Source organism: Poecilia reticulata, chromosome 9 (assembly GCF_904066995.2).
Source record: "Poecilia reticulata chromosome 9, P_reticulata-male-v2, whole genome shotgun sequence".
Taxonomy (NCBI): Eukaryota; Metazoa; Chordata; class Actinopteri; order Cyprinodontiformes; family Poeciliidae; genus Poecilia; species Poecilia reticulata.
Window position 1 is genome coordinate 31,552,359 of NC_088838.1, and position 27,590 is coordinate 31,579,948.

At 35.9% G+C, this 27,590-nt stretch overlaps 2 protein-coding genes across 6 annotated transcripts in view; one reads left to right on the forward strand and one right to left on the reverse strand.

Moving 5' to 3' along the window:
- rusc2 (RUN and SH3 domain containing 2) overlaps window positions 1-1,162 on the reverse strand; it is a 30,322-nt gene extending 29,160 nt beyond the window's left edge. For both annotated transcript variants that reach the window (XM_008417740.3, XM_008417735.3), the window contains exon 1: window positions 823-1,162. The gene's annotated coding sequence lies outside the window, so the exon portion shown is untranslated. The remainder of the gene's footprint in view (window positions 1-822) is intronic.
- Window positions 1,163-5,929: 4,767 nt separating this feature from the next.
- Window positions 5,930-27,590, forward strand: part of LOC145552874 (uncharacterized) — a 52,274-nt gene continuing 30,613 nt past the window's right edge. For 2 of the 4 annotated variants that reach the window (XM_081610916.1, XM_081610919.1), the window contains exons 1-3: window positions 5,930-6,623; window positions 19,420-19,449; window positions 26,724-26,823. In XM_081610916.1, the coding sequence (XP_081467042.1) occupies window positions 6,602-6,623; window positions 19,420-19,449; window positions 26,724-26,823 (152 nt within the window). In that variant the 5' untranslated portion in view covers window positions 5,930-6,601. Of the gene's footprint in view, window positions 6,624-7,890; window positions 8,130-19,419; window positions 19,450-24,998; window positions 25,245-26,723; window positions 26,824-27,590 lie in introns of those variants that run through there. The other 2 variants (XM_081610918.1, XM_081610920.1) reach the window with 2 other exon arrangements.

Consider the following 27,590-nt stretch of genomic DNA (forward strand, 5'->3'; position numbering starts at 1 on the left):
TCAAAAAGCACACTTCATTATGTAACTGTATTAAAATGCTTTTTTTTTTTTTTATGTTTTTTTAATAGTAACTGTATGTACTCAATCATTCAGTTCATTCTACAAAATACTGCAAGGTAGTTAGAAAATACTTTAAAATCTACTTTGGTGTGTGCTGCTTTGCTTTGCTGAAAATGTACTATTCTACTTAATGTAATCACTTTAAATAAAATCCGCAAAGACAATAATTCATATTAATCTTTATAACAAAACTGAAGCATAGAACCCCTCCCAAAAAAACAAAAACAATGATAGAGGTCGGCATGCTTTTATTTTGAACGGCCAGAGCGGAAGTCGTTCTGGTACGTTCTTTTGAACGTGACGCGTGTTGCTGAGGATGATTCCAGTAATGTGGGATCAATATGGAGATAACAGAGGGGACAAGGCCGCTGAAGGGGCAAACTCTGCGCCACCAACAAACATACACTGTATAAATAGAAATCTTTCTAATTACAATCTAATTCAGAGCAGATGGCGGCCATATTTACACAGATGGTGATGTTGTGTCAAACCGTTAGAACGAGCCTTCATACTGAAAACACATAACGCCACAAGCTAATTTTAGGGTCACCTTTCCATTAAAACGTCATTTACTTCACTGTAGGCGGAAAATATTTCACTCTTAATAAAATACTATGAAGCGTGGAAACTGAAGCTGTGTTTTTCGGTTCAGACTGCATCATATTTTTTCAGCCTCCGACTCGGATGATGGTTAGCGGAGCCTTTTCTCCTCACCCACCCGCGGTTCACAAAACAACAAAAATCAGCATTTATCCGCTTTACCTTGTCCGACGTAGTCTTCGGTCGTTCCGTTTTCGATTAAAAAAAAAACCCAACGGGTGTAGCGGTGTATGACCGAGCTGGTGGGTTGCTAGTTTTCTCCGTGTGGAAATGTTGTTTTCTCTCTGAGAAACAGACTGCAGGCAGGCAGAGCCGCGGAGGAGCATCGCAGGATGGGAGGGACCCGGAGCCTCACGTCAGCCTGAGGTCACCATCTTGGCCCCAGACCGGATTATCTGACCCGGGCTGGGACAAATGACTGTCAACAAGCATGTCACCTCATCCAGGGGTAAATTCACATTCTATACTCAATAATAAGGGATTTTACACAAAGACGACAACGGTTTTTAATTCTATCTAGGGCCGGCCCAAAGCTGCTTAGGGCCCCTACGCCACGAGGGAGGCCCCCAAAAGCACCAAGCTAGCATATATATAAAAGAACCAGAGGTGGGTGGATTATAAAAAGTAGCCAAGAAATTACTAAAGTAAGAGTAAAAAAGTATTTCGTAAAAAGGCCACTCAAGTACTGAATAACTTATCAAATTATCAATCATTTAAAATGTAAAATTACATAATCAGAACGAAAAAATAAATAAAATTAAGTAGAAATGTTGGTATTTGAAGGATATAAATGACAACAATTCATAAAGTAACAAACAAATAATAAAATAGGCAAACTAAAAAATTTTCCAAATCAGTTTTTTAGCAAAAACTACAGGTGGGTATCTGTGTCAGGTGAATTTGAGAACTGTGAATAATCCAGAAGTTTTACTCATGTAAGAGTAACAATTACTTTATTAAAAAATAATTAGGAAAAAGTAAAAAGAATATCATAGTAAAATACTCCTAAAAATACTTTTTTTAAATAGTTACTCAAGTAAATGTGCCTAAATAAATGTAACTAGGTGTAACTGTATTTCTAGGTGTAAATTCAGTTACACCTAGAAATACTGTTTCTATATTGTGCTTATAGTTGTTATGCAAATATCAGTTAATCTCTTCCTGTTGATGGCTGCTGTCACTGTTGGGGATGCATAAGATGTCAAACTTAACTTGTTTACTGTAAATGTATTATTTATCAGCTGATGTTACTTCCTAATAGTTAAAAAATGGCGCATTAAATTTCTACATTTCAAACTCCAAATAATATTTTTGTTTGTTTCTCTTGTGAGGTTAAAATCAACAGCCATAATAGCCACTTTTATGATGTAAGCTAATTACAAATTATGCTAATGATAATAGATATGTTAGACTCATAGGTTAGTTTGAGTATCATGTTCTTTGTAAATCACCTTGACCTCTACTACCAAACATAAATCATATAATTAAATGTAATTAATTAAATGTCAAATCTGTTTACCTTATCAGTCTTTCTTCTGTTATGTTAAATGAGCCCCACCTAGTGGTCATATTTTTTATTACAACCAAACAGGACGTTTTAGGATGACATTTAGCTCATTTAAGCACATAAAATTCATTCAGAACATTTAACAGTTTACTGCTTTTTCATTGAATTCATCAAAATTTACAGATATATTTCACGGCACAATTGAGCTGACTGCCATTATTTTTATAAAATTAAGTGGACTTTCTGCGATAAATCACCAAAAACAAAGCAAATATGGACACCTGTTCAGATTCCAGAAACTCATTAAATTCTGTGAACTAAGCTAAACATAAAATATGGCAGAAAAATTGTACATCTTTCTGTTCTTCTTTTTCTTCTTCTTCTTTTCAGATTTTTTTTTCTTTCCAGCCCTCCAACCATGCAGCTGTACCTTTAAGTAGTTGGCCAAAATTCGACAACTCAGAAAATAAAAGCCAATACATTGACATGTGTGGTAACTGCACTTCTTGGATCTTTCTATTTATTTGAAACAGGACACTAATTTGAATTAAGGAAGTGTATTCCTGGAAAGGTAAAGTGGTGCTTTATTCATATAGTAACTTTGAAGCATCTGTCAAGTAAACTGGGTGGTGGGGGAAGTCAACCTTCCAAAAACAAAGTTCTGTATGTCTGGTACTTGAATCTCATTTTTTTTCAGCAGGAAGTAGGGTGAATTTTCGCAGTTTAGTAAAAAAAACAAAAAAACAAAAAAAAAAACTCTTGTTCAAGGCTGTTCTGAAAAGGCTTAAGCACTAACTAGCAAATTGAATACCCCATCAGGATACCCCATATCCTGATGGGGTATCAGGGCTACCAGAAAAACGTTGTATTTCATTCTTGTTGGCATGAATAACAAAACCATGTTAAGTACTTTATCTGAAAATGTTTACATATCAGTTTTTGGTCAAGTTAAAAAGAAATGACTGTACAAATAGCCATAATACAATAATTGCACCGCCACTTGTTTGATTTTTGACCATCTGTTTAAGTACTTAGCCTCTTAAACCAGTCATCTGTTGTGTTTTGGATTGTAATGTTGCAAAAGTGAAACCACTGGAGTGGTTTAATTGGGTTTAATTGGGTGAAGACAACGATGGGTGGTTTCAGTGGTAAAAATTGAGTTTGGTTGTGAGTTAGCTGTTTAATGCCCAGAGTGACAACTGCAAAAAGCCAATATTTTAAGCCTTCCATTTGATAGTTCTGGTGAATGTCCTGATTGAATTAAAAATAATCATTATGGATCAACACTTCTACCAATTTTTTTTTTCTTGCTCTTTCCACCTTTTAACTGTATCACAAAACATCCCACTGTGCTGAATGGGGGGGGCTACTGGGGCCCTACTGGGAACTTAAATGTAATGCAATTAGTTGTATGGGTTTAATATGGATTTAATATCCTAATACGCTCCACACGTATGTATTTTTAGCAGGAGTTTTTTTTGTACTTGACCAGTGAACTCCCTTTTTCTGCCACTAGATGGCAGAATGCTTCCTGTAAGAGTAGCTAAGAGCTGCATTGTTTCTAAATCAACTTGTAATGGATTTATGCTTGCAAAATATAGGTGAAATATACTAATTTCTGGTTTAATTAATTACAAACAACTGATTTTGTACCAAACCAAAGATGATGTAACACTTACTCAAAGGATCCACAAGTTTCACAATAAGTTTTGAATGGAAATATTTAGTTTCTGCTATAATAAACATTTTAATATACATTCAACATCACTTTACCTGCTCTGGTGTCTTTAACTGAGTTTATTAAGAACTATAACTTCTACGTTTTCTGATCTGGTCTCGTCCGGTGAGATGAGGATAACGGTGGATGCACGTGCATACAGGATCTCCCCATAATCCCAGCACTACTGATGAGGTAGTTCATTATATAATGTTTGTTTCTGTGTTTTCAGATTAAAAAAAACAAGATCTGTTTACATAACATGAGTGGAAGTTCTGTACATTGTGTCTGATCTTTTGGCATCTGTTGCTCAGCTGGATAATCTTACATGGATCCCTCACAGAGTGGATGTGCAAGTAGCTTTTTGTACAAATATACACATTGTTCTATTTATGAAAGTAACCAAAATCAAATCAAAGCAATCTTAAACAACTATAAAAGAATAAATAAATCACATACTTGTTGTTCAGAGGCTTATTTTATAGCTATGCAACTATTAAAAATGTAAATACATTTTTAAATGTTTTAAATACAGCAGTCGCATAAGTTATGTGTTGCATTCATGTCATAGAATATATAAAAAATAAAATATTTCTCATAAGATCAGAATAGAACATCAACTAGAAAACATTGAAGTAAGTATTGTATTTTATGTAAATATTGCATATAATATGACTCAAAATGAGAAGCTGCTCTTATTTGGCATTAGTTGCACAAATATTTCATGTATTAGAAAGAATAAATCATTATATTCAATTAACCTAAGGATGTTATGAGCTTAGATACTTTTAGACATTTACCTGGTATTTTATGGACTAAAAAAATCAATAAAAATTTTACCTCTTGCAAAGATGTCTTTGAATTTTTTCAATCGTAAATGTTCAGAGTTTCTGTTACTAAAAGCAACATTACTTAAAATCAGTCTATCGGTCTTTTAAAAACTTGTTTGAAATAAAATAAAAATTCTCAACAGACATCAAACAAAGCCTTTTTTTCTTGAAACACCTGCAGGTTGTTATGAACCTGCCTCCATTAGATCCACCTGATGTCAGTCGTGTTCAGGATGAAGAAGCCGTGATTGATTAGTTCACCTCTAGTTAAATGCTTAGTAGGTTTCTCAGCTTTATGGAAAGAAAAACGACATAAACTTGGTTAGTTTGTGAGTCTTACAGGAATTTCTAAATGTTTGTGTTCCTGACTTTTCCTCAAGCCATGTTAAATATTCAATAACTTTTTTTCTGGGGCAGTTATTTTCAGATTTAAACATTTTCTTGAATGGTCTATATTTATGTTTTAACCTGATTTATTTCTAGGCTGGTGCTGCTCTGGCTGCTGTTCATTGGGGAGCTCCAAGCCGGAACTGAATGTACGCTTTCTGATTAACATTTGAATTATGAGTTTTGGATGGTTATGCACTCTATATCTTGGGCACCGGAACTTATAACTTTCTTGGCTTATTGCTTGACAGCTTTCCTTCATGGTTCTGCTCCTGCTGAGAGCAATGACCCTCATGGCTACCAATTGATTCCCACTTCCCAGTCTGAGGTCCTCAACCATCAAGAAAACTTTCCCCATCAAGGTTACAACTCAGGTGACAAGATATCAGCAGAAACCTCAGTTCCATGTTTCTGGGCACCAAGGGAGAACATTCCTGCAAAACTCTATGCCTCAGGAACCTAGCAACTATCGGCAGTATCAGAGGCCCGAGTCCCACGGAACCCGCCACAGGCCAAATTCTCCAAACCAGGCCTTTAGCTTCCAGCAGGGGCCCAAACCCCAAGAGCTAATAAACCACCAACAAGGACCCCCAAACCAGAGGTCTCAGGGTCCTTCCTACCAGCAACATTATCTACCCCCGTCTCATGGGCAAAGATGCAAGCAAAACCCCTCTTTAGAGGCGCCTGTCAATCACCAAAGACTTCAGGTGCCCAAACCTGAAGGACCAAATCAACCAAATCCTCAGGTCTGGGAAAACCAGCCTTCTCATGGAAAGTTTCACTCTTTGGATCAAAATGAAGGAAGATGAAGAGTTCCACCAGGTAAGTTTACAGCATTTATATTTATCCCCTCGACTGTTTTCTATTGTCTCTTTATGATGAGTTTGCTCTAAACTATGGAAGAAAGAGGACTTGAGACTTTTTTGTCCTTCCATAAGCCTTGCAGGAAAGATCAATGATTACTAATGACTTCAATTTCTTCACACAATTAAAATATTATCTAAAGGAAGTTGGTGGGTTCTGGTTGTAAAACTTCATGTTGAGGGTTACAATCGGTTTTGGTAAAGTATAAATGACCTTTTTGCTCTAGAAAAGATCATCTAAATGGCCAAAGCTTTATATTCAAGACGCCGGTCAATTCAATTTTTCTAAAAGTTGCATGAAACACCTGTTACGAATCGGAATCTCTAAATTCCGACTCCTTACTCCGGTCCGTGAACGCAGCTGCAGAGCCGCCTCGCTCTACCGGATTTCAGCCGGTAGTCTGTCGGTCTCAGCCGGTGACAGTCAACCCTGAAACCCCTCAGGGCTCCGCGGATTGTCCGCATCACATCATTGCTGCTTCCTCTTTTTTTATTTTATTGATTTGTGTGATGGCGCGGAAAGTGAGTGAGATTTTGGCTGGAGTATAAATGACTGCGGAGCAACAGGCAGCTGGGTTGGGAAACTCACTGAGGGCTGCTCGGCTTTGGAGGAACTGTTGCACAGAATCCCGCTGCGATGTCCCTGCTGTGCGTCAGAGGTATGCGCTCTGGTTAGATTTAGGTTAAATATTATGCTTGCTGTGGTTTGAGAGGGGAAATTGGTGCAAAACTGTAAAAGGAATTATACAGAACTAAACGTAAAGTATAGTTTTAGTTAAAAATCACCGCGTTTTAAGCAGGAGTGGATTCGACTACATCCAATTGTTTTACAGAAAGCTTGAAGTCGATGCCTTGGAGTCTAAATATAAGAAAATGACATTAAATCTACTTCATTCGTGTGGAACCTCTTAAAATTTGAATTTAACTAGAAAAAGTTTTAAACTGGAGAGCAAATTTTAAAGTAACATAGTGAGGGGGGAATGCAAACTACCACTAAATCATGGTTCGTCAATCTGAAGTGATTTGAAGTTTGGTAAATTTTTCTTAAACGGATTACTAAATATATTTTCCTTACAAAATACAATTATGTGGAACCTGTTGAATAGTCAGTGATTTCTTTGGATTTTATTTTAAAATAAACTACCATGCTGACTCTGGTTAGTTGAATATGGAAAAAAGGCTTTGGAGGAACTGCCAATTTAAGTATTTTAACTTGAAATGACAGGAAAATAACTTTTCTTATGAATGAAGGCTGCATGCGACTTCTGCAGCCATTTACAGTGGAATGCAGCCTTCATTACAGGTGTGTTGTAGACAAACTTGTCTGATTTATTTATTAGAAAACAGATTATCACTGAAAGTTATGAATTTGATAGGAATTTAAATGTGGTATTTAAGACATGTAAATAAAAATATTGCTTTTTAAAAAAAAGTTCTGCCATGTGGATTAGTTTTAAGAAAAACAAAATGTAGGTTGTTTTCTTGCTTTTTCTACCAGAACTGGTATAAAAATCACCAGTTCCAGTGATTCTTACAAGAACTGGTACAAAAACACATGACAAAATATGTTTTACTGCACCTTGAGTTGCAGTAAAACATATTTGTTTTACTGACAAACCTGCTCGGATATGGCAGGTTTTCATATGGAACTTATTAGTGATGCTCAGCAGGAGGAGTAAAAAAAACCAGCGTGTGTATTTTTACTGATCAAGTTATAACGGGAATCTGGCCAACACAACCACATCTGCAGCGTTGGTTCCGCTCTGGACCACTAAACTACGTTCACTTTTTTTTGTATTAAAGCGACGTGTAATTGATATTTCTATGAAAGTCTGAACAACACAGATCCGATTTTTTTTTTAATACGACCCGGTCTACTAGGATATAGGTATATCTAAATATATAGGTGTATCAAATGTGACCTGAACCTGAACAGCCAGGTCGCATTCATCCCCGTATTAACGTCTACGTTCATCCGACTTGGAACGTCATTCATACTCGACAAACGTCACTATTCTGCGCCCTGGATACGCGCAAGCGGAAAGAAAAACAACCATGGCGGACGGTAATGAGGATTAAGTTGTTAATGTGCTGGCTCCAGTAGGACAACTTTAAAATCGTAAGATATGCTCCACCATTAGCATCCATGTTTACTTCTGCAAACGGTAAGCACGTCTCTTTTTTTTATTTTTATTTTTATTTTTATGGCAGTTGGCAAAACACTGGGCACGCTCGCTACGTGTGACGTTATTGCACCCTCTACTGCGCATGCGGGACACTTTCGGCTCGTTTGCGATTCACACTGGAGATCACATACATGTCAAGAATATTTGGAAATGTGAACGACCACGTCAAAAAAAAAAAAATCTGATTTCACAACAAATCGGAATTGATCATTAAGGCCTGCAGTGTGAACGTAGCTTTAATTGCTCTCCTGTCGCTCACATATCGATTTTTCACACCATCAAACTATTGTTGCGGAGTGTTGTTTTTCTCTCATCTTCGGGCCGTTTTTCCATCACTGAACTCGCTGATGAAGTGTGAGAGATGGAGGGAGTGAAACACAGCTGGGCTCAGGCGGCTGACTTTATATAAAAAAAAGAAGGGAAAAAAGTAATTCTGTTTCTTGAGCAGAAATGGAGAGTGTAGTTCTGTTACTGATGAACCTGCAGAGCTTCAGACTGTCACCTGAAATACATGCAGGTTTTCAACTGTCACCTGTCTTCTTTAGGCAGAAAACTAATAATCTTGCTTTAAATTTGTTTATAAGCTAAATGTTTTTCAAGTTAATTAAAAGTTAGATTATTTTGCAAAAGAAGCGGTTGAAATAAAACCTTTTTCCTCAATGATTGATTAAATAACCCAAATGAAGTATGACTTCAATAATTTGCTTGGTAAATGCCAGAATAATTAGATTTCTTTTAGGTTTTTTTCTTATCTTTTTGCAAAATCAGAAGCAGAGCTGTAACTGGATGATAAATTGTCCCAGAAGTTATTGCAATAAACGATAATATTGGTATTTTGAGACCATTTTCAATTAATCTAATGGTAATTGCAAAAGAACATATTCTCAGCGATCAATAATATTTAAATTTGAATGATCATTTAACACTGGAGCTGGACGACTCTTTCAGTATCTAAAATAAACAAAACAATAAAATGAATTATAAAGTGTCTGTAAACAAAATTGACCTTCAAAAATCTTGTGATCTTGTATCAAGCAGTAGGAGTTTGTCCTGTAAACTTTAAGAAACATGATTGACTCTGGAGGCACCACTTTGCATCACTTTAATCCCCTTTTATATTTGAGTATATAATAATTGTGATGATTCTAGTGAAAATAAATCTGGCAGAGCCGTGATGCCGGTTAGCGTTACAGTTGCTGCTCATTAACTCATTCTGATTAGCGCTTGAGCCAGATGCTAATGACAATATGACCATGTTTGCTGTGACATGTGAACAGCAGCTGCAGAAAAACTTTATACTTTACTGTGTTGATGTAAAGACTTGCATTTAAAAAAATGTTTACATTTTTTAAACAGAAAAAATGAGGTGATTGTACCATTTAACGAAGGTGTCCAGTTTGTTGCCATGTTTAAAATGAGAAATTCAGAAGTTATTTTTAGCCACCTCTGCAGGATTCTGTAATTGTGAATAGCTTGTAAACAGCCTGATTTATCTGCCGTAATTTCTACTATAGCTACATGCAAACTTATTTACTCTTCAGCTACATTCTTGTAAGACAATTTTCTTTATCATGCTGACCAAGCTGCTGGAGATTTTCTGATAGTTTTCTTAACTCTGATCTCCAGATAATGTTCAGAGAGAGAATTCATCAGGAGTTTCATACATCCGGACAGGTAGAGTTGTTCTGCCTGACTAAAGCTAGTTTCACTTCCTTCTGGGAGAAGCAGAGGAACAGGCGGGGCGACATTTTAAAAACGCTTTCCTCATTCCTGGCTTTGTCGAGGAAGAGAAAAAAACCTGCACACACTTTCTGACATCTCATCCACACTCCATTTCTGGAAGGCAATTATCAGCTGAGTAAATGCAAACAGTAATGGGATTACATCATACTGGGTTGAATCAGGCTGCAGTGAAGATTCGGATCAGAGGAAATAATTTTTGCAGTAAGCAGAGAACCAAAAACTGTACTAGTAAGAGTAGCACTACTTCAACATTATTTTACTCAAGTAAAAGTAAAAAATAGCTATCCAAGAAGCTTCTCATGTAAGAGTAAAGTATTTGGTACTCAAATACCGAGTAACTGATCAAATAATAAATCATTTAATATCTAAAAATTATATCATGAGACAGACCAAAATATAAAGTTAAGTGGAAGTTTTTTTTTTTTTTTTTTAAGAAAATGACTAATTCATATAAGTAACAAAAAACGTAATCGGACAAAAGAAGATTTTTTACAAATCTGTTTTTTTTTTTTTTTCAATAAAATTTTTTTTATAAAACTTTAACAAAAAACTGCAAGTGTCTGTCTGTAGGTAGAAAATCCAGAAATTTCACTCAAGTAAGAGCAGCAATACTTCATAAAATTACTAAGGTAAAAGTAAAAAGTTCAGCGTAGTAAAAATACTCCTAAAAGTTTTTTTTTCTTTTTTCAAAGTTACTCAGGTTAATTGAGTAAATGTAACTAGTTACATTTACTCAATTTACCTGAAAGAGTCTGTGTCGATTGTTGCCAGAGGTGGGTGCAGCTCTCAAAAAATGTACTGCAGTAGTGCTACTAGATGCTTCCTTTGCAATAAATGATCAATCATATCCTAAATGAAATTTTATATCATATAAAAAGAGCTTAAATAAAAAAATCTGCACAATAGGGCATTTTAAAAATCTGATTAATCATCAGAATAATCGTTAGTATAACTGATTAATTGATAGTTGCAGCTATAAATTAAGTCAGAAATGTGGGCCAGCAGTAGGTGAGAACAGACCGGGTCATTCAACACGGTGGACTGGATCGGCAGAGAGAGCAGTAAAGCTTCAGCGGCCCGTTCTGGAATCAGGGGGATGGGAACCGAGGGGAAGTAATCCCCAGGCCATCTGCTGCTCTCGCTGTCCTCTCTCTGTGTCGTATGGGAATGTGGACTTCACGTCCTGCACTCTTTATTTTACTTCCTGTATGAAGCTGCTTCTGTTTTTGACTCGCTGTGTGAATGATCTTCTGCCCTGGATTCTTAGAGTATAACTTCAGGACATTTTCTGTAATCGTTTAAGACAGGAGTGTCAAACTCTTTTTCATTTCTAGATCATTCAGTCCTGCTAGAATGAATTGGTAAACCCGTTAACAAACTGTTAAAATATTAATAAATATCTATGTATGCTTAATGCTTTTTCAAATGAAATGATATTACACATCTTTTCAAACTGATCTTTACGACGGTGCATTAGGATCATTGTAGGTAGAAAAAAAGGTAGTAAATTTCATTAAAAAACTCAGAAATGTTTTAATTAATCTCAGAAATTTTCTAGAAAAAAGTTCTGTGTTTCAAAAGTATAAAAACATCAATTTTTTTAAACTCAGGATTTCCAAGTTTTTTCTGAGATTTTTTTTTCTTCTTCAGATTAATCTAGTTGCAGCTGTAAAATAAAGTCGGTAATGTTGGCCAGCAGTAGGTGCTGCCCCACTCCTTTGCTACTCAGTAGAAAATGTTTGACTTTTCAAGCGCAGACATTTTCATTCTCTACAATATTTCTTAGATTTCTTAATGCATTTTCTTTTTACTTTTGGAACTCTTAGATTTCTTAGATTAATCTCAAAACGTCTGAATTCTTTTGGTGGAAATGTACTTTTCCTATTTTTCTTCTATCTACAATGGCCATAGCAGGAACTGATCAATGGTATGCAACCATAGACCAGTTTCTGCAGGACTTTTTAAATTTTTTTTTTTTACATTTATTTCAATCAAAATCACTGATTTGTGGAGCAACTTTAGAAATATTTGCAATAAATTTTGGGATATTTGCACTCACATGTGGTTTGTCCTGGTGTTCTTCTTGCTGCTTAATGGTCAGTGCTTCCAGAGACACTTAAAGAAAACACTTCTGCTTGTGCCACTGACATGAAAACCTTAAACAGCCTGAAGTTGGAGGCAATAATCCAAGTAAAGCAGATAGAAACACTTAAACTTTCAGTAGCTTCAGTCACAGCTATTAATCTCTAATCAGTAAATAGATTAATACACCCTCACAAAGATCAATAAACTTTAAATTCTAATGAACATTTAACTCTGGAAACTGGAAGACATTTAAATATTCCAAATAAATAAAAACAACTAAAATAAATTATGAAGTCTTTGTAAACTTAATTGTCCTTCAAAAAAGGGGCTATTGAGACCAAGAAATTTGACAAGTATGTGATATCTGTAAATAAAAATACTTCTTTAATCATCTTTATTGGTTCAATATCCAAACTGCTTTATCTTAATCTTAAACACTGAAATGCCAAAAATGAGAAAATACTACCAAAAAGGAAGAATCCAAAGTATATTTTATAATTTTGCGGCTCAATATGCCGACGTAAAATTAACCAACAAACAAGAAGCGCGATCAACATTTTCTCTTCTGATTTCACTGTATTTTCCCATGAATTTAATTATTTTCTGAGCTGAAATCAGATTTTTTTTTTTAAAGGACCTCTCTGCTGCCACGCAGCGAGCAGCTGCTGAGTTATGTGTAAAACCCTGAATGTAGCGTATCCAACATGTTCTGAGCCGTCGGTAGATGTATTTCAGCAGGTCTGCGGGGTTATTTATGATCTAATGGAAGTGAAAGGGTGTTAATTTCATGGCCAACAGGTTTCCAACCTGTACGCTCTCAAAGCCACCGGGCTAAAGCTAAAAATAGCCCCGCAGTCTGGCTCCTTGTAATGACAGTCTACTCCTGCCGGCCTGCTGCTGCTGCTGCTGCTGCTGCTGCGGCTGTTCAGCAGATTTATTAAACATTGCGACACACTGGGGATCTCCTGACCCACGTTTTAGGCCACTCACATCTATTTAAATTGCAGGTGCTTGAAAAGCTTTTATCTAGGTGTTTTCCGGGTTTAGAAAGTGCTGGATTTTTGTATAAAATCCTTGAAAGTACCTGATATTCAAACTGCAGCTTTGATTGACAGCCTAAATGTGGAAAACATTATTTACTGTTGAAACCAAATATTTTATATATCTAATAAAAAGACAAACATATTTTTCTCTCATTGCCTGAAGTTAAATCAGACTAAAATTGTCTTGATAAAAGTAAAAAAAAATGAGTGAGAACATGAACCTGAAACCAAAGATAAAAGCTACACTTTGCAGTCAACAAAAGTCGAACTGGTTTGACTGAATGAGCGTTTGTAAATGAGGATTTACAACTAAACAATTTTTTTGTCTTCCTCCTGTGTTTAATTTTCCTCAACGTTGTATAAAAATGCGATATTTTCATTAAAATAGATCATACGAAGTAGATTTCACTCTTTGATCAGGGAGGGAGAGTCCCACAGAACAAGCAGGTGTATTGTTTCTCTGTGTGTTTGTGGCCTGAAATGTTTTTAATTCACCACTCAGAGGTCTGTTCTTCCTTTGAGCTTCAAAGCTCCACTTTCACATCCCTGTTAGGAGATCAAACCAGAGCCACCTCGCCGGCCTGAGTGCTCACGCTCTCAGCAGCAGGATGACTAAGGGGGAAACTCTGCAGAGAAAATTATATCTGTAATCTGTTTTTTTTTTCTTTGCATTATTGTTCTAGCCTCATTATTTCTTCAAAGTCCAACAGAAATCAGTTTTTGTTTGCTGCTTTTGATTTAGATAACATTTGTTCCTTTGTTATTGCACTTTTAGACAGAAGTGGACTGCTTAGTGCGACTGGCACACAACTCAAAGCGATTGACCATAGTATGTTTTTGAGTAAAAGTCACTGGATGATTGTGATTTTACTTTCTATAAAATCAAAGTGAACTCCATCGACACCACAGTGATAGCAATAGAAATGTGATCAGTATCCATAAATAAAACATCTGATAGAAATATATAGAATATTCTCTAAACTTTGTTCCAGATCCGCACAGCATTCTGGGAGATGTAGATAACTGCTCAACCTCTCAGCTAGCTAAGAAAAGTTGGTGGCATCAACTAACTGGCTCACTCTTTGGTTACCTAGCAACAACCTGCTGGGTAATAAGCAGTTTCAAGTCCCTCCCCTCAAACTTTGGTTACCTAGCAACAACCTGCTGGGTAATAAGCAGTTTCAAGTCCCTCCCCTCAAACTTTGGTTACCTAGCAACAACCTGCTGGGTAATAAGCAGTTTCAAGTCCCTCCCCTCAAACTTTGGTTACCTAGCAACAACCTGCTGGGTAATAAGCAGTTTCAAGTCCCTCCCCTCAAACTTTGGTTACCTAGCAACAGCCTGTTGAGTAACTGGCGCAGTAGCAGTTAAAAGTTTCTCCACTGTGCCTCAGGACTGCTTAAAAATAAAGAGTGAAAACTGGATAAAACAGGAAAGTTTGGCAGAATTTCAGATATTTATAACAGAAACTAATTGGTAATTATTGATATCGACTGATATATAATGCTTATAATGTGATACGTTTTTCAACCTTAAGTTAAAACTTTTCAGATAAAAACAGAACCTGTGTTTGAAAAAGAAAAGCCTTACATGTTGCTTATTGAAACTGTTGGTCAAAAAAAAAAAACAATTCTCATGATTTGCAACATAAATACCAGAAATATGTTCAGCGGTTTGCAATCAAAGCTGCGATTCTTGTCTGTTTGCCGTTTTCAGACAGTACAGATGTGAGTGTGTCATAATAATTCCCGTGCAGGGGAGCTTGTGAGCAGCAGCTTTAATCCGTCGTCACGTGAACATCACTCTGTTCTCTACTAATAGCAACAATAGCTTGTCGTCTCAAAACCTTCCTAATTGGGAAAAGCATTTTAACAGCTTTCGATCGTGCACAATGCTTCCTGCGCTTCATTTCATTAAAAAAAAGGTTTAAATTTGAGTCTTTTTTTTTTTTTGTAATTCATCCCCTGGCACAATGCAGCCGGGTCCGCTAGGTTTCAGCCCTGCTTAAGGCATTAGCTCAGAGCGATTATCCCACCGTCACCAGCAGCACGCATCCTCTCATACAATCACTCCAGCTGACACGTGTCTGACATCTGCCCCGCTTTCTGCCTCCCCGTCGCCGGGACCAGCAGGGATTCAGACCTCCATACGCACAGAGATGTGTGTCACAATGCAGCTGTGCTGCATTATTTCTGGCTGACATACTTTTATGTTGACATCTTGTTTCAGTTCTATTTGGGAAAATTGGTCACGTCTCTGCCTTTCTGGATCATTTCTGCCTTTTGAGAGTAACTAGGCCTGAAAGCAGCAGTTTTTTAACTGTATAAATTGGTCCTTAAAGCAACTTTGTTGTATGTAATTTTTATAAATATATTTTTTACATATTTGTTGAAATGTAACTCTGTCATAACAGTATGGTCTGAGACAAATCTGAAAAAAATCTAACTCCTTTGCCTTCTCCCAGCATTAACCATAGAAACAACCAATCAGAACAAGGAGGCGGGTCTTGGCGCTGTCAATCAGCCTCCCTCTTCCTCTCTGCTATGCTACAGCTAGCATAGCCTTTTGAGAATGCTAAGGCTAGTTAGCATGGCCACCAATGATGGTGGATAAGCAGCTTTTTTGTAACAGTGAATTGTTTCTCCGGCATTTGCGCATTTAGCAACAAATACATGAGATTGACTGACGGCGCTAAGCCCCGCCTCCTGGCTCTGATTGGCCGTTTCATCGTTTTTTTAAAATAAGTTGCGTTGCCATTAATTTTCATCATAATTATTCCAGAATCTTTATTCCAGGATGCGTTAATTAGTGTTATGGGTCAGTGACTTGTGCTTTAACTGTCCAGCTGCTAATTTCAGGTGAAAATACAGAATTTATAAAACAGTAAAATAGCCCAACAGCATGACGCTGCCACCACCATGCCTGGCATCTGGTACAGCGTTTGCTGCAAAATGCACAAATTCTCTCTGCATTTTGTTAACTAAACCTGAATGGGAGTGTGTTTACATATTTGATTATAAATAAAAAAAACATTTTATTTATGTGCAGTTTATTAAAAAAGTAAAAAAAAAACAACAATTTGGCTTTAAAATGACCTTCCAAGCATCTTGTTAAAAGATCCCAACTAAAATAAAACGAGAAGAAATCTTCTCAATCAGTGAAACTACTCTCTATTTGACCAAAAACATTTAATTGTCTCCTTGGGATCAATAACACAATTCACACGACGATTATCAGCAAAAGTAAACTGCCCTTGGCTTTTTCTGATAGCTTAAAGGGCTAATTACACGTCTGCTGCTATTAATGCAGCGTGTGTATCCTCTTATCCCGTCTTTATTGGCCGCTCGCTTTACCGTCGGGTTATTTTGGATTTACTGCGACACTCATTTCATTTGCAGGAAAGCTGATTGGGCTTTCTGGACCAGGAGTACTGCACAAGATGTGGATGAGTTCAAGGGGAAATGTTTCTGATGTCATAAAACTTAAAAAAAAAAATTAACAAGGAGTTCAAGTGTCGACACTCTTCATTTTGTACTAAAATATTAAATTTTTTATTTGTTTTGATATTTTACAGCTTGTTTATTTGACAGCTGTATAATTTTATAAAAATAATACAAAATTTTTTTTGCACTTTTTTGGACTTTCAGATGCTTTGCAAGAGAATTAAATAACATATCTATTTATATGTTTATTTGTATGTATGTCGTTATTGATTTATCAGTAATATTTATTTCATGTCCAAAAAAAGCATGAAAAAAATGTGATGTATTATTTTTATTATTACAATTATGATAATTAAAAATTATGCAGCTGTCAAATTGAGTGGAAAAATAAGCAAAAAAATTAAACATGTATTAGAATTCTTATTATAATTTTTATTCCATGTTATATATTTATTTTCTGTTGGGAATTTTATTACCTTTAACATTTCCCACATGTCAGTAGCTGCATGGTGAAGATTTTAACATTTCAACGGTTAATATTTGGGATGTTTACGATTTATTCACCCTTTAATTAACCTGCATTAACATATTGTACTTCAAGTTAATTTATTCAGGGTTAATAGCAGTTGACAAATACACATTTTTTTGTTTGTTTTAAATAAGAATGCAGATACAGATGTAGTAGATTGAGCTGTGTGAAGGCTCTCTCTCGCTCGCCTGGTGAAAGCCCAGCCCGTCAGGTTTTGGCTGAGCGCCGTTGGCACGCCACCAATCGGGTCGCCATCAGGTTTTCAGTGACGCTTTGCAGGACCTGGCACTAGCGGCACACAAGGCGCTTTGTGCCGACAGTCTGAGAGACATGACCTGATAAGTCTTTCTGTTGAGCTCTCAAGCGTTTTATTTTATTTTATTGAGCAGGGCTTGACGATACGGCTGGAAAACGTATCACGGTATAAGCATATCAATCAATAACTATTGACTAGTTGTTTTTGTTTTGAATATCTGAAATACTGCCACAGTTTTCACTCCATGTTACTGTGCAGTTAAACAGTGTTGACAGTGGCGGAACCTTAAACCGAAACTCCTGCAAGTTGCTCCACAGGTTGTTGCTAGGTAACCAGAGAATGAATGAGTTGCTAGGTAACCAAAGAGTAAGTGAGTAAGTTGATTCCACCTTCAATAACCATAACTTGTAAAAAGATTAACTCTATTACCTTTATCTCTGTTGGCAGGTCCCCTGCTTTTCTTTTAGCTGTGACAGACCCATCATTATATATTTGAATGTGTTTTTGACACTTTTAAAGAAAATTGTATATACTAAAAGGTAAATTGTTTTATTTTGTGTACATTTTAAAGTTCTTTTAAAGTTCGTCTTAAAACCCATTTATTTCACTTGGCTTTCAACACCAGCGGGATCTAGTTTTAAATTGTGTTTTCGTTTTTAAACTGTAAGAGTTTTTTTTAGTTCTTTTTTCATTTTTTATTGTTTTGTTGTATTTTACTGTACAGCACTTTGTATCAGCTGTGGTTGTTTTAAAGTGCTTTATAAATAAAGTTGGATTGGATTGGAATTTATTTAATATTAGTTTTTTACTTTATTCTAGTTTGTAGATTGCAAGGATCTATGATGCATTCCATCATATTTATGAGAATCGTCTCATATTACACATTTGTTTTAAGGACTGGATGATCTATAGGTTTTTATTTCTGTTAAATGAGGTTCTTATTGTGGCCAAAGACACCATTGTTTTTAAAGTTCTGTAACTCTTACATGTCTCTAACTTGTAGCATTTGGGTTTAAATTTTAAATTGAGGCATAATTCAACGTTCAATGTGTGTGAGTGACGTAGTAATTATTTATCTTTCTATCCGTCTTGCTCACATATTTTAAGACATAATCAGTAGCTTGCACAAGTAGAATAATGTAATGTATTTTGCCTAATCTAAATAGAAGGCTGCAGGTCTTTTGTCTGAAAAGTTCTCTGATTGCTGAATTTGATTGAAGTGTTTTGATGATTAGCATTAAGATCAATTGTTTTTCTTTGCTTCTTAGTAATCTATCTATTTGTTCACATACACATTTCTATATTTTCAGGTGAAATAATGCAATGCACTCTCTTGAAAGTCTTGTTTTATCTTGTGCCGTGATTAATCTTGATTAGTTTTTAATCAACTCCTTTTGTCTGCAAGAACAATTTATCATTGTTTCTATTTCTCATTGTGTTTCTCTTCTAGTAACAGAGAAAACTTTAAAATTACTTTTTCATCTTTTTGTTGACTTTATGGAAGATGATTATAGGAATTAGGTTTTTTTAAGCTGTATTTTTTACATTGTGGATCAGCTAGCTTAATTGATAACACTGAGTCAGAGTTGCCATTTTGATGCTATGCAACATAAAGTTTTATTTATATGTATTTTTCACTTTTTATGGCAAGGTTTACCATAAAAGCAAACAATAATAAAATGTTATGGTAACTAAACTAGTGAAACCTAAATATTGACTTTAATTTAATAAAAAAATAAAGGAACAGACAACAACGAAAATGGCTAACGGTCAAGTGTTAGCCGTTAGCGCTAACAGTATTAGCTTAAGTGTTAGATTAGCAAAAAAAGATGGCTGAATAGCTTAACTGATATTATTTGTATTATTTATATTATTTTTTAACTATATAGTAGAATCACTGGGCGAATGCTTTCTCCAGTCCCTTTAATTTTCTTTATTAAATAAATAAATTTCCTGCTGCCACAGGAGAATTTACGAACATTTAGTGAGGCAACATTTATAAAAACAAATTCTGTTTTATTTTATTAGACTACATAAAAATTCTAAGAAATTTGCGCTAAAATTTTTGAAGTTTGAAACGTTCTAAAGATAAATATTTCTTAAAAGTGTCAAACAAATATGTTTTCTTTTTGACACGTTGACTAACTCAATGTTTTTTCTCCTTTTTCAGTAAAGAAAGCCAAACTTCATGGGCCGCCAGGTAAGAACCCATTCAAATGTTCTCCTTTATTCACATGCGTGAGTAAACGCATTACCTTCATAGGAAGCCTCAAACTACCGCCGGATTGGACATTAAATGCATACATTCACAGGCTATTTTACAAAACTGCCCTAATTCATAGAGAATTAGGGCAGTTTTCAGAAACTCTCTTCAAAAGTGTTGGTCTATATTTACCTAATGACATGATGCAGTGGAAGAAGAACTGTGCTATAAAGACAATCGAATGAAAAGTGGGATTTCAGACAATGTCTGGCACATTAAAATGCTGAAGATCTTAAGATTTAGGGAAATTCTGTTTACAGATACTTCATAATCAATTATTTCTATTGTGTGAGGTTTTTATTTCCATTTTATCGGGTTTCGTTTTATTTTGAATATTTAAAAAATCTTCCAGTTCCAGTGTTAAGTGATTGCTACAAGATTATATATTACTTTAAAAAGTTCTCAAGACAACTGAGAGAATGTATCTTACATCAAAATTTGCTAGTGACAAAACAAAACTGTCTTTATAACTATACCTGAGATTATGTTTTAGTTCTGCACTGTGTTGATGTTCAGCAAACATGTTATTCTGGCACAAACTGTGACCTTTTGTGATTCAATAGTATAATGTCTAAAGACTTATTGCATTATATATATTTTAGACCTAGCTTTCAACGAGAAATCGAAGTCCAGCTGTGTCGCAGTTGGACTTCCAACCAGCCAAAGTGTTAGTCATGTTATGCAATCTGCTTTTCTCCCAATGAAGTCCATTTTTACTATTACTGTAAGCCCTGTAAGAAGCATGACGTTAATTCAAACTATTTTAAGAGGAGATGCAAGAATGGTCCCCTCTTCCCAGCCACTTTCCATCTTAAACGTCTCTTTAGGCTGCAGCTGTTTGTCCCTTCCACTTCTCTGCAGGCGGTGATGAGGGGAGAACAACGGGAATGAGTGGGAGAATAAGAAATCAAGCTGGAGGAGGAGGGAAGGAAAATCAATAGATCATCACAGACAAAGGGCCACCTGCTAGCCTGAGATGACAATGTGCCATTCATTTATAGAGAAAAATCTTTCCAGCTCTTTAGGAGACGAACTCACAGCACAGAGATAAGCAGTTTTAAGGAGAGGAAATAAGGACATTTTATGGTGGATCAAGGGAATTTGTGTCATATCTTTATTATTTAATGGAAAAGCTGCGTGCAATTTGATATTTTAAAAATAAATTAACGAAAAACTTGTTTTCGATGAGTTTTGGCACTATGATGAGGTAATATTGAAATTGCTTTATTTTGCAAAACTGCAATGGAAACACTTTTTTTCCACATCAAACAAGTCACACGATCAACAACAGGATGTTACTACTGGCAGAAACTACAAAGCAGATGACGACAGGAAGTGTTTGGGGGATGATGGCACAGATTATTTTTTAATGACTTATTGCATGAACAACCTTATTCACATGTGAAAAATACATTACATCCCTTAGTGGAAAAATAGACAGTTTTTTTGCACATTAATAATGGAAACTCTGATACTGATGCTGAAAAGTTGACTTATTTTTAAGTGAACCAACATTCACAAGTGATTTTAATTTTGTTTCTTATTTAATGGTAAAACTGCAATTGCAAAATTGTGATTTTTTTTTTATATTGGCAGAAAAAGACAACATTTTGCACATATTTGTAATAAAAACGCAGCTACTGATGTTGAAAAGTGGACCTGAATGAGTCAAAATGCAGACGTTTGTGCAGAAAAAACATTATTTTGTATAGATTAAAATAATTTGGTGTTTGGTTTTACAGCAATCTTTGCACCATGATTCACTCTTTCAGAGAGAGGATAATGAGCTGCGTCTGAGTGGGGTCAGGGGTCATCAAATGCACTGGGAGGTAAAATTGACTGAGCTAGATAAAACACCTGAGTGTTTTTAAGTCGGCCTTAGTTTTTATAAATCGACAGCTATCCAGACATAATGGGGAAACTTCAGTTCTCTGAAAACTTGACCTATTTACAGGATCTGTGTTTCCTTGGGGCTGCGATGTCCGGCGATGTGACCGATAAACGTTTTACCCAGGATGCCGCTCTGTCAGGTGACACAGTTATTCGTTTCAGGTCAAGGAAAAATTTGTTGGTTTTGTCCCGCTCTAATGCCCCAGTTTGGAAACATGCTCTGATTTATGCTTAATGGTAAGAAGCGATGGATTTATTTCCAGAGGGAACTGGCTGCTGTCCCAGGACATTTCCGAAACCCGATTGGTTTATGTGTCACTTTATTATCCAGATTTTAAAGTATTTCCTCCACTTTTGGGTTACAGTGACAAGACTATGTATTTTACTAGGTATTTAATGTGATTAACCATCACAAAATAGTGAGTAAAAGTGAGCAGAAAGGGCAAAAAGACTCATTAAAGTTTGAAAATAGAGAAATTTTGTTTAGAGGTTTCATAATCCATTTAATTTAAGATTTCTATTGTATGTGGTTCTTATTTCTGTTTTATTTATTGTTATTTGTTGGGTTTTATTTTGAATATTTAGAATATCTTTCAGTTAAATTAAAGTTTATTGGTCTTTAAGAGGGCAAAGTTGCATTTTTATGCCATTGTCGATATTTTGCTTGAAAATGGTCAATATTATCAATTATCGCAATAATTATTGGGACAATTCATTGTCATCCAAAATTCTGTGTTGTAACAAGCCTAGGTTCTACGACGACTTATTTTTCTAAAATCCTGGTTAAAAGTTTCACTGAAAGGTTTCCATACAATCCTTACAGACATGAAGTTTTTCCTTTTGAGACCAAGTGTAAAGTGACAATAGATTGGATTTGTTAGGGATTTCTCTTAAGCTAATAAGATAAATCCTAAATATCTGCACCACATATTGTTATATAATTTATTTTGAGCCGCGAATTGTAGGCAAAATGTGTCATATTTCCTGTCATGTCCTGGTTATACCTGCAGAATAATGAATGCAGAGGAGTCTCTGGCTTTAATGAAGGGATAGTGTTGGAGTAATGAGGCGGCCTGCGCTGACACAGCCTGAACTGTTGTGCTGAATGACTTTTAGCAATTTCTTCAATTTTTCAGTTCTCCAGTCTTCTGAGTCAGTTTACTTCATCCAGGAACCGTGTGGCCTTTTCAGAGGTCTATCTTCCTGTAATCACTAGAAAAATTGTATTGCATTTTACTGTAAGACAAAAAATACACAGAACTCAGACGGTGTTTGAACAGATATAAATGGAAAAATAAAATTCAAATTGTTTTTAATTATGCAGAATTAAGTACACAATTGCAAAACCTTTGTTTGCTTAAAGTTTATTTTAACCAATCCCGCTGTATTTTTTCACAAATTGTGATCAAAAAAACTATTTATTGCTTGTTTCACTGCATAGCTGTGACTTAATGGTACAGCATTTATTTCTCCAAAACACAAATATTGTTCTTGAAAAATTTTGCCATTTGAAATGAGTTTCTTCAGGACGCCACATAACCTGAGTGAAGTTGGCTCCCCCACCTTCTTCAAATCAGACAAAATTGGTGTCAAACTTTTGTGCTTGTTGTTTGTGCAGCAAAAATTTTCGTTTGTGCCGCTATCATTTTAAAAATATAAAGAAATGTTTCTAGTGATCATCCAAGGTCAACAAGCCCCCCACCTTCTTCAAATCAGACAAAATGGGTGTCAATCAACTCGGCTACATTTGTGCTGGTTTGTGCAGCAAAATCTTTTGTTTGTGCTGCTTTGGCTTTGAAGATATTAATGAAAGTGTAAAGGTCAACAACCCCACCACCCCCCACTCTTATGAAATCAAACAAAATTAGTGTCAAACGTTAGTGCTACGTTTGTGCTGGTTTGTGCAGCAAAAATTTTCGTTTGTGCCGCTATCATTTTAAAGATTTAAAGAAAGTTGGATTTCATAAAAGTTGAGGGGCTGGTTGACCTTTTGCCCTTTACACTTTCATTAATATCTTCAAAGCCAAAGCAGCACAAACAAAAAATTTTGCTGCACAAACCAGCACAAACGTAGCCGAGTTGATTGACACCCATTTTGTCTGATTTGAAGAATGTGGGGGGGCCAACTTCACTCAGGTCGCTACATAATGTACTCAAAAAAATAATAGTAATTTATATTATTAAACTGAACACAGCAGCTGCATTTAATCAGCTACTGTTTTTTAATCTTAAAAAAATAGAGTGTAAGTGTACTTTATTTTTGTTGGACTGGAAGCCATGGTTCATCTTTGCTGTGCGCTCCACTTGCCTACCAAGATGGCGCTGATCCAGTTCAGACTTGTAGAAATGATGTACTGGGTGTGAAGTAGCATTGATGGTATTTCTACGTCCCAAGCTGCATTTTCTTTAGAATATTTTAGATGAACTACAAAAAAAATCTAAATTATTTGTGAATTTTCTACAAATAATTTTGAGTTACCTTCAGATTCCTCATATGCGATGGCTCCTGTGTGATTCCACCTACTTTAATTTCAGTGTGCAAATATTAATTAGACACAACTAGATGGGAATTGTAATGAAACAGGGAACATCTTGTCCTTCTGTTGTCGAACAATAAACAGATTTGGATGTTTTTATCTCTTCATCTCCAAAACCTCTCTGATCTTCCTCGGTGCCCATAATAGAGTATTCATTATTGTAGACAGCCCAGTAAATGTCATCTGGTCCAGCCGCGCTGCGCACGTCCATGCGTAACTGAATATAACTTATTCATTTTCATAAGTCATTGCCAGTTAATAATAAATGATGCCGGATGCTCTCCCAAGAAGGCCCTGCTGCATGCTGGGATATCTTCTCCCCAAGCTCGCCTGCATCTGACGTGTTTCTGCGGGTTTTGCACAAGAACGTTAATGGAAGTTTGCGTCGTTCTGATTGTGGCTTCAACAACCTCTGCAGGGTCACAGGCAACAGATGCTGGATTGTTAATGCTCTCTCCGCTGTGTTTTTGTTTCTCGTTGGGTTATTTTTGCTCACAGTCGTGACCCTGTATGTTTTTCTCACTGGTGGTAGCAGTCAGTTAATGGAGCTGTCTACAAGAATCACAGACACGGAGACTCTGTAAAGTGAATGATGGATTATCTCAGATTAACTCGCTCAGAAACAGAAAGAAAAGTCATTTTATGGTGCAGAAAGACCATGAGAGACCAACACAGCAGAACAAGTGGAGACTTGAGGATTTATAGGTTTGGTAAACTAAAAATCATTGTCTGTCATAGCTTTATCAGAATAACTGCTAGGTTAATTAGATTAAATTACAATTGATCAGAGCTGGGTAGTAATTAGTTACATTTACTTGAGTTTCTTTTTTGAAAAAAATAACTTGAGAGTATTTTTACTACACTCTTTTTACTTTTACTTGAGTAATTTTATTATTTCTAGTCAAAAAAATATGTTGAAGTAGTGCTACTCTTAATTGAGTACCGTTTTGGGGTTCTCTGCCCACTTCTTAACTAATTAGCTTAACTGAATAACCAATAACGGCCATATTTCATTTTAGTGTTGTAGTTTGCCCGCCATCCAACAGAGGGCGCCGCTGTTCAACCTGAAGCAGAGCTGTTACAGAAACAAAGATGGCGGTGGCGGCGCCACTGCAGTTGAGGAAGATAAATCGTTCAAGCAGAATCCGGTGTGGGACGATAAATACGCTTTAAGCGTTTCTGTTTTCAAATATAAACACTCGATAAACTGCTTAAGTTTTCACTTTAATGGCGCTGATTCAGCGGAGATGCTTCATGGCGGAGCAGTGTCAATATCTCAACAAAAATGACTGATTTGCTACGAAGGTGAGGATAAAGCGGTTAAGACAACGCAGAGAAGTTAAAATTAATATTCATTCAAAATAAACCACAAATGGTACTAATGCATGAACATTTTTCTGTTCATGGGAAATATTTCACTTCTCACGAACAGAAGAAAAGATTTTCCACCTTTTCTTCTATTCAACAACCTAAGATGTTCCTGTCGGTTTTTAACGTGACGTGACAAAACCACAATATTCTGTTTATTCAGTCAGTATTGAATATAGCTAACACAAATTTATATACTTTTTATTATGTATTTTTCTTAATTCAGCATATTCTGAAAATGTAGCACTTTGTTATGGAATTAATCGTTAGTTGATCGATAAGAATTAAAGATGACTCAGCTTTCATGAATCGATAACTTGCATCTCTAATAACAGCTGATCCTTTAGAAAGTTGCCAGTTCTTGCATTGATTTTTCTTCCAGTCTGTATAAACCACCTGAAATCTTACCTAAATAACACAGAATAACAGCATCTGAATCATCTACACTAGCGGATCCTTTATGGATTCATTTTTGCAATGATTTTTAGCTCCGTTTCAGATCCTTTTATGTTGTTTTCTTCATGCCTCAGCCTCATTGTAGACCGACTCCCTAAAAGCTGTCGCTGTAACAGCAGCTGCATTAGCAGGCAGCTGAGAGAAACATGTTGGAGGAAAAGTTAAGGCACAAACATGCTGTGCTTTTTTCTTCAGACCATTTTTTTTTCTTCAACAGCAGTTGGTAATCAGAGGTTTGGCCGTTTGATTCATTTATTTGTACCGGTAATATTTTTTTAAAGCATCTATACAAACTTTAACTGTGAATATGCTAGTTATGTGTTTAACCGATTCATATGGAATCAGCAAAAAGCACAGACAGCAAGGGAATGGATGGATGGATAATCAGATGGATGGATGAATAAATTAAAGAATAACTAACTGATATCTAACTGGATGGATAAATTAAAGGATAAGTAGATTGATGGATGGATGGATAAGTGGATGGAAAGATGGATAAATAAATGGACTGATGAATGGTGGAGAGATTAATTAGTGGATGGATATACATGTAAACGTTTGGGTGGATAGATTTGTAAATAGATGGATGAATAGATTTACAACATGGGAAACATCTAAATATTTTATATATTTCCATCCTTATTTTTATTCAGATGTGAAAAACAGTACCAGCTAATATTGGAAATTTATTTGATCTGAAGAGTGTTTTACCCCATTATTTTATTGTGTGAAAAAATGTTTTACATCATTTCATCACATCAATAATATCCCAGTTTACAGTACATACAGGGAGAAACTCTCCTTCATTTTAATCTGGGATTTTCTGAATATTTCCTGGAATAAAAGATAACAAAAGTTTAAAATAACATTTAGCTTTTCGTATCTTTCATGTCTGACCCCCCCAACAGTGTTTAACAAATACTTGAGTTTCTAATTTTCCATTTTCTCTGTTTTTTCCAGACAAATTCAACGCCTACGTCACCTTAAAGGTCCAGAATGTGAAGAGCACAACCATCACAGTCCGTGGAGATCAGCCATGCTGGGAGCAGGACTTCATGTTGTAAGTAAAATACTTTAATATTTACAAAAGTATGTAAACCACTTGAACCTTTCTGCTTCCATCCATCCATTTTCTTACACCCTTGTCCCTCAGTGGGGTCAGGAGGGTTGCTGGTCCCCATCTCCAGCTAGCGTACCGGGCGAGAGGCGGGGGTCACCCTGGACAGGTCGCCAGTCTGTCGCAGGGCAACATAGAGACACACAACCATGCACACACACTCACACCTAGGGGCAATTTGGAGAGGCCAATTAACCTGACAATCATGTTTTTGGACTGTGGGAAGAAACCGGAGTACCCGGAGAAAACCCACCATGCACAGGGAGAACATGCAAACTCCATGCAGAAAGACCGGGGCCGGGAATCGAACCCAGAACCTTCTTGCTGCAAGGCAACAGCTCTACCAACTGCGCCACTGTGAAGCCTCCACCTTTCTGCTTTTGCCACATTATAACCACAAACTTCTGCGGTTTTCAGTTGGATTTCATGTGACAGACAAACATGAAGGAGGGCAGAAATGGGAAGCAGAAGAGTTTTGTATTCAGCCATGAAAGGAAAACAGTTAAAATTTAAAAGTCCAAAAAATGCATAAAGTAGCTTTACAAAAGTAAAATGTCACAAAGTAAAATAGTTATTAAACGGATAAAGAATGAAATAAATAAATATTGAAATAAAAAAATTTTTTTTTTTAAATATCAGTTTTTGTTTTGTTTTAGAAGGACATTTATTTCATGCGATCAAATAAATGTTTATTCCATTTTTATTATTTT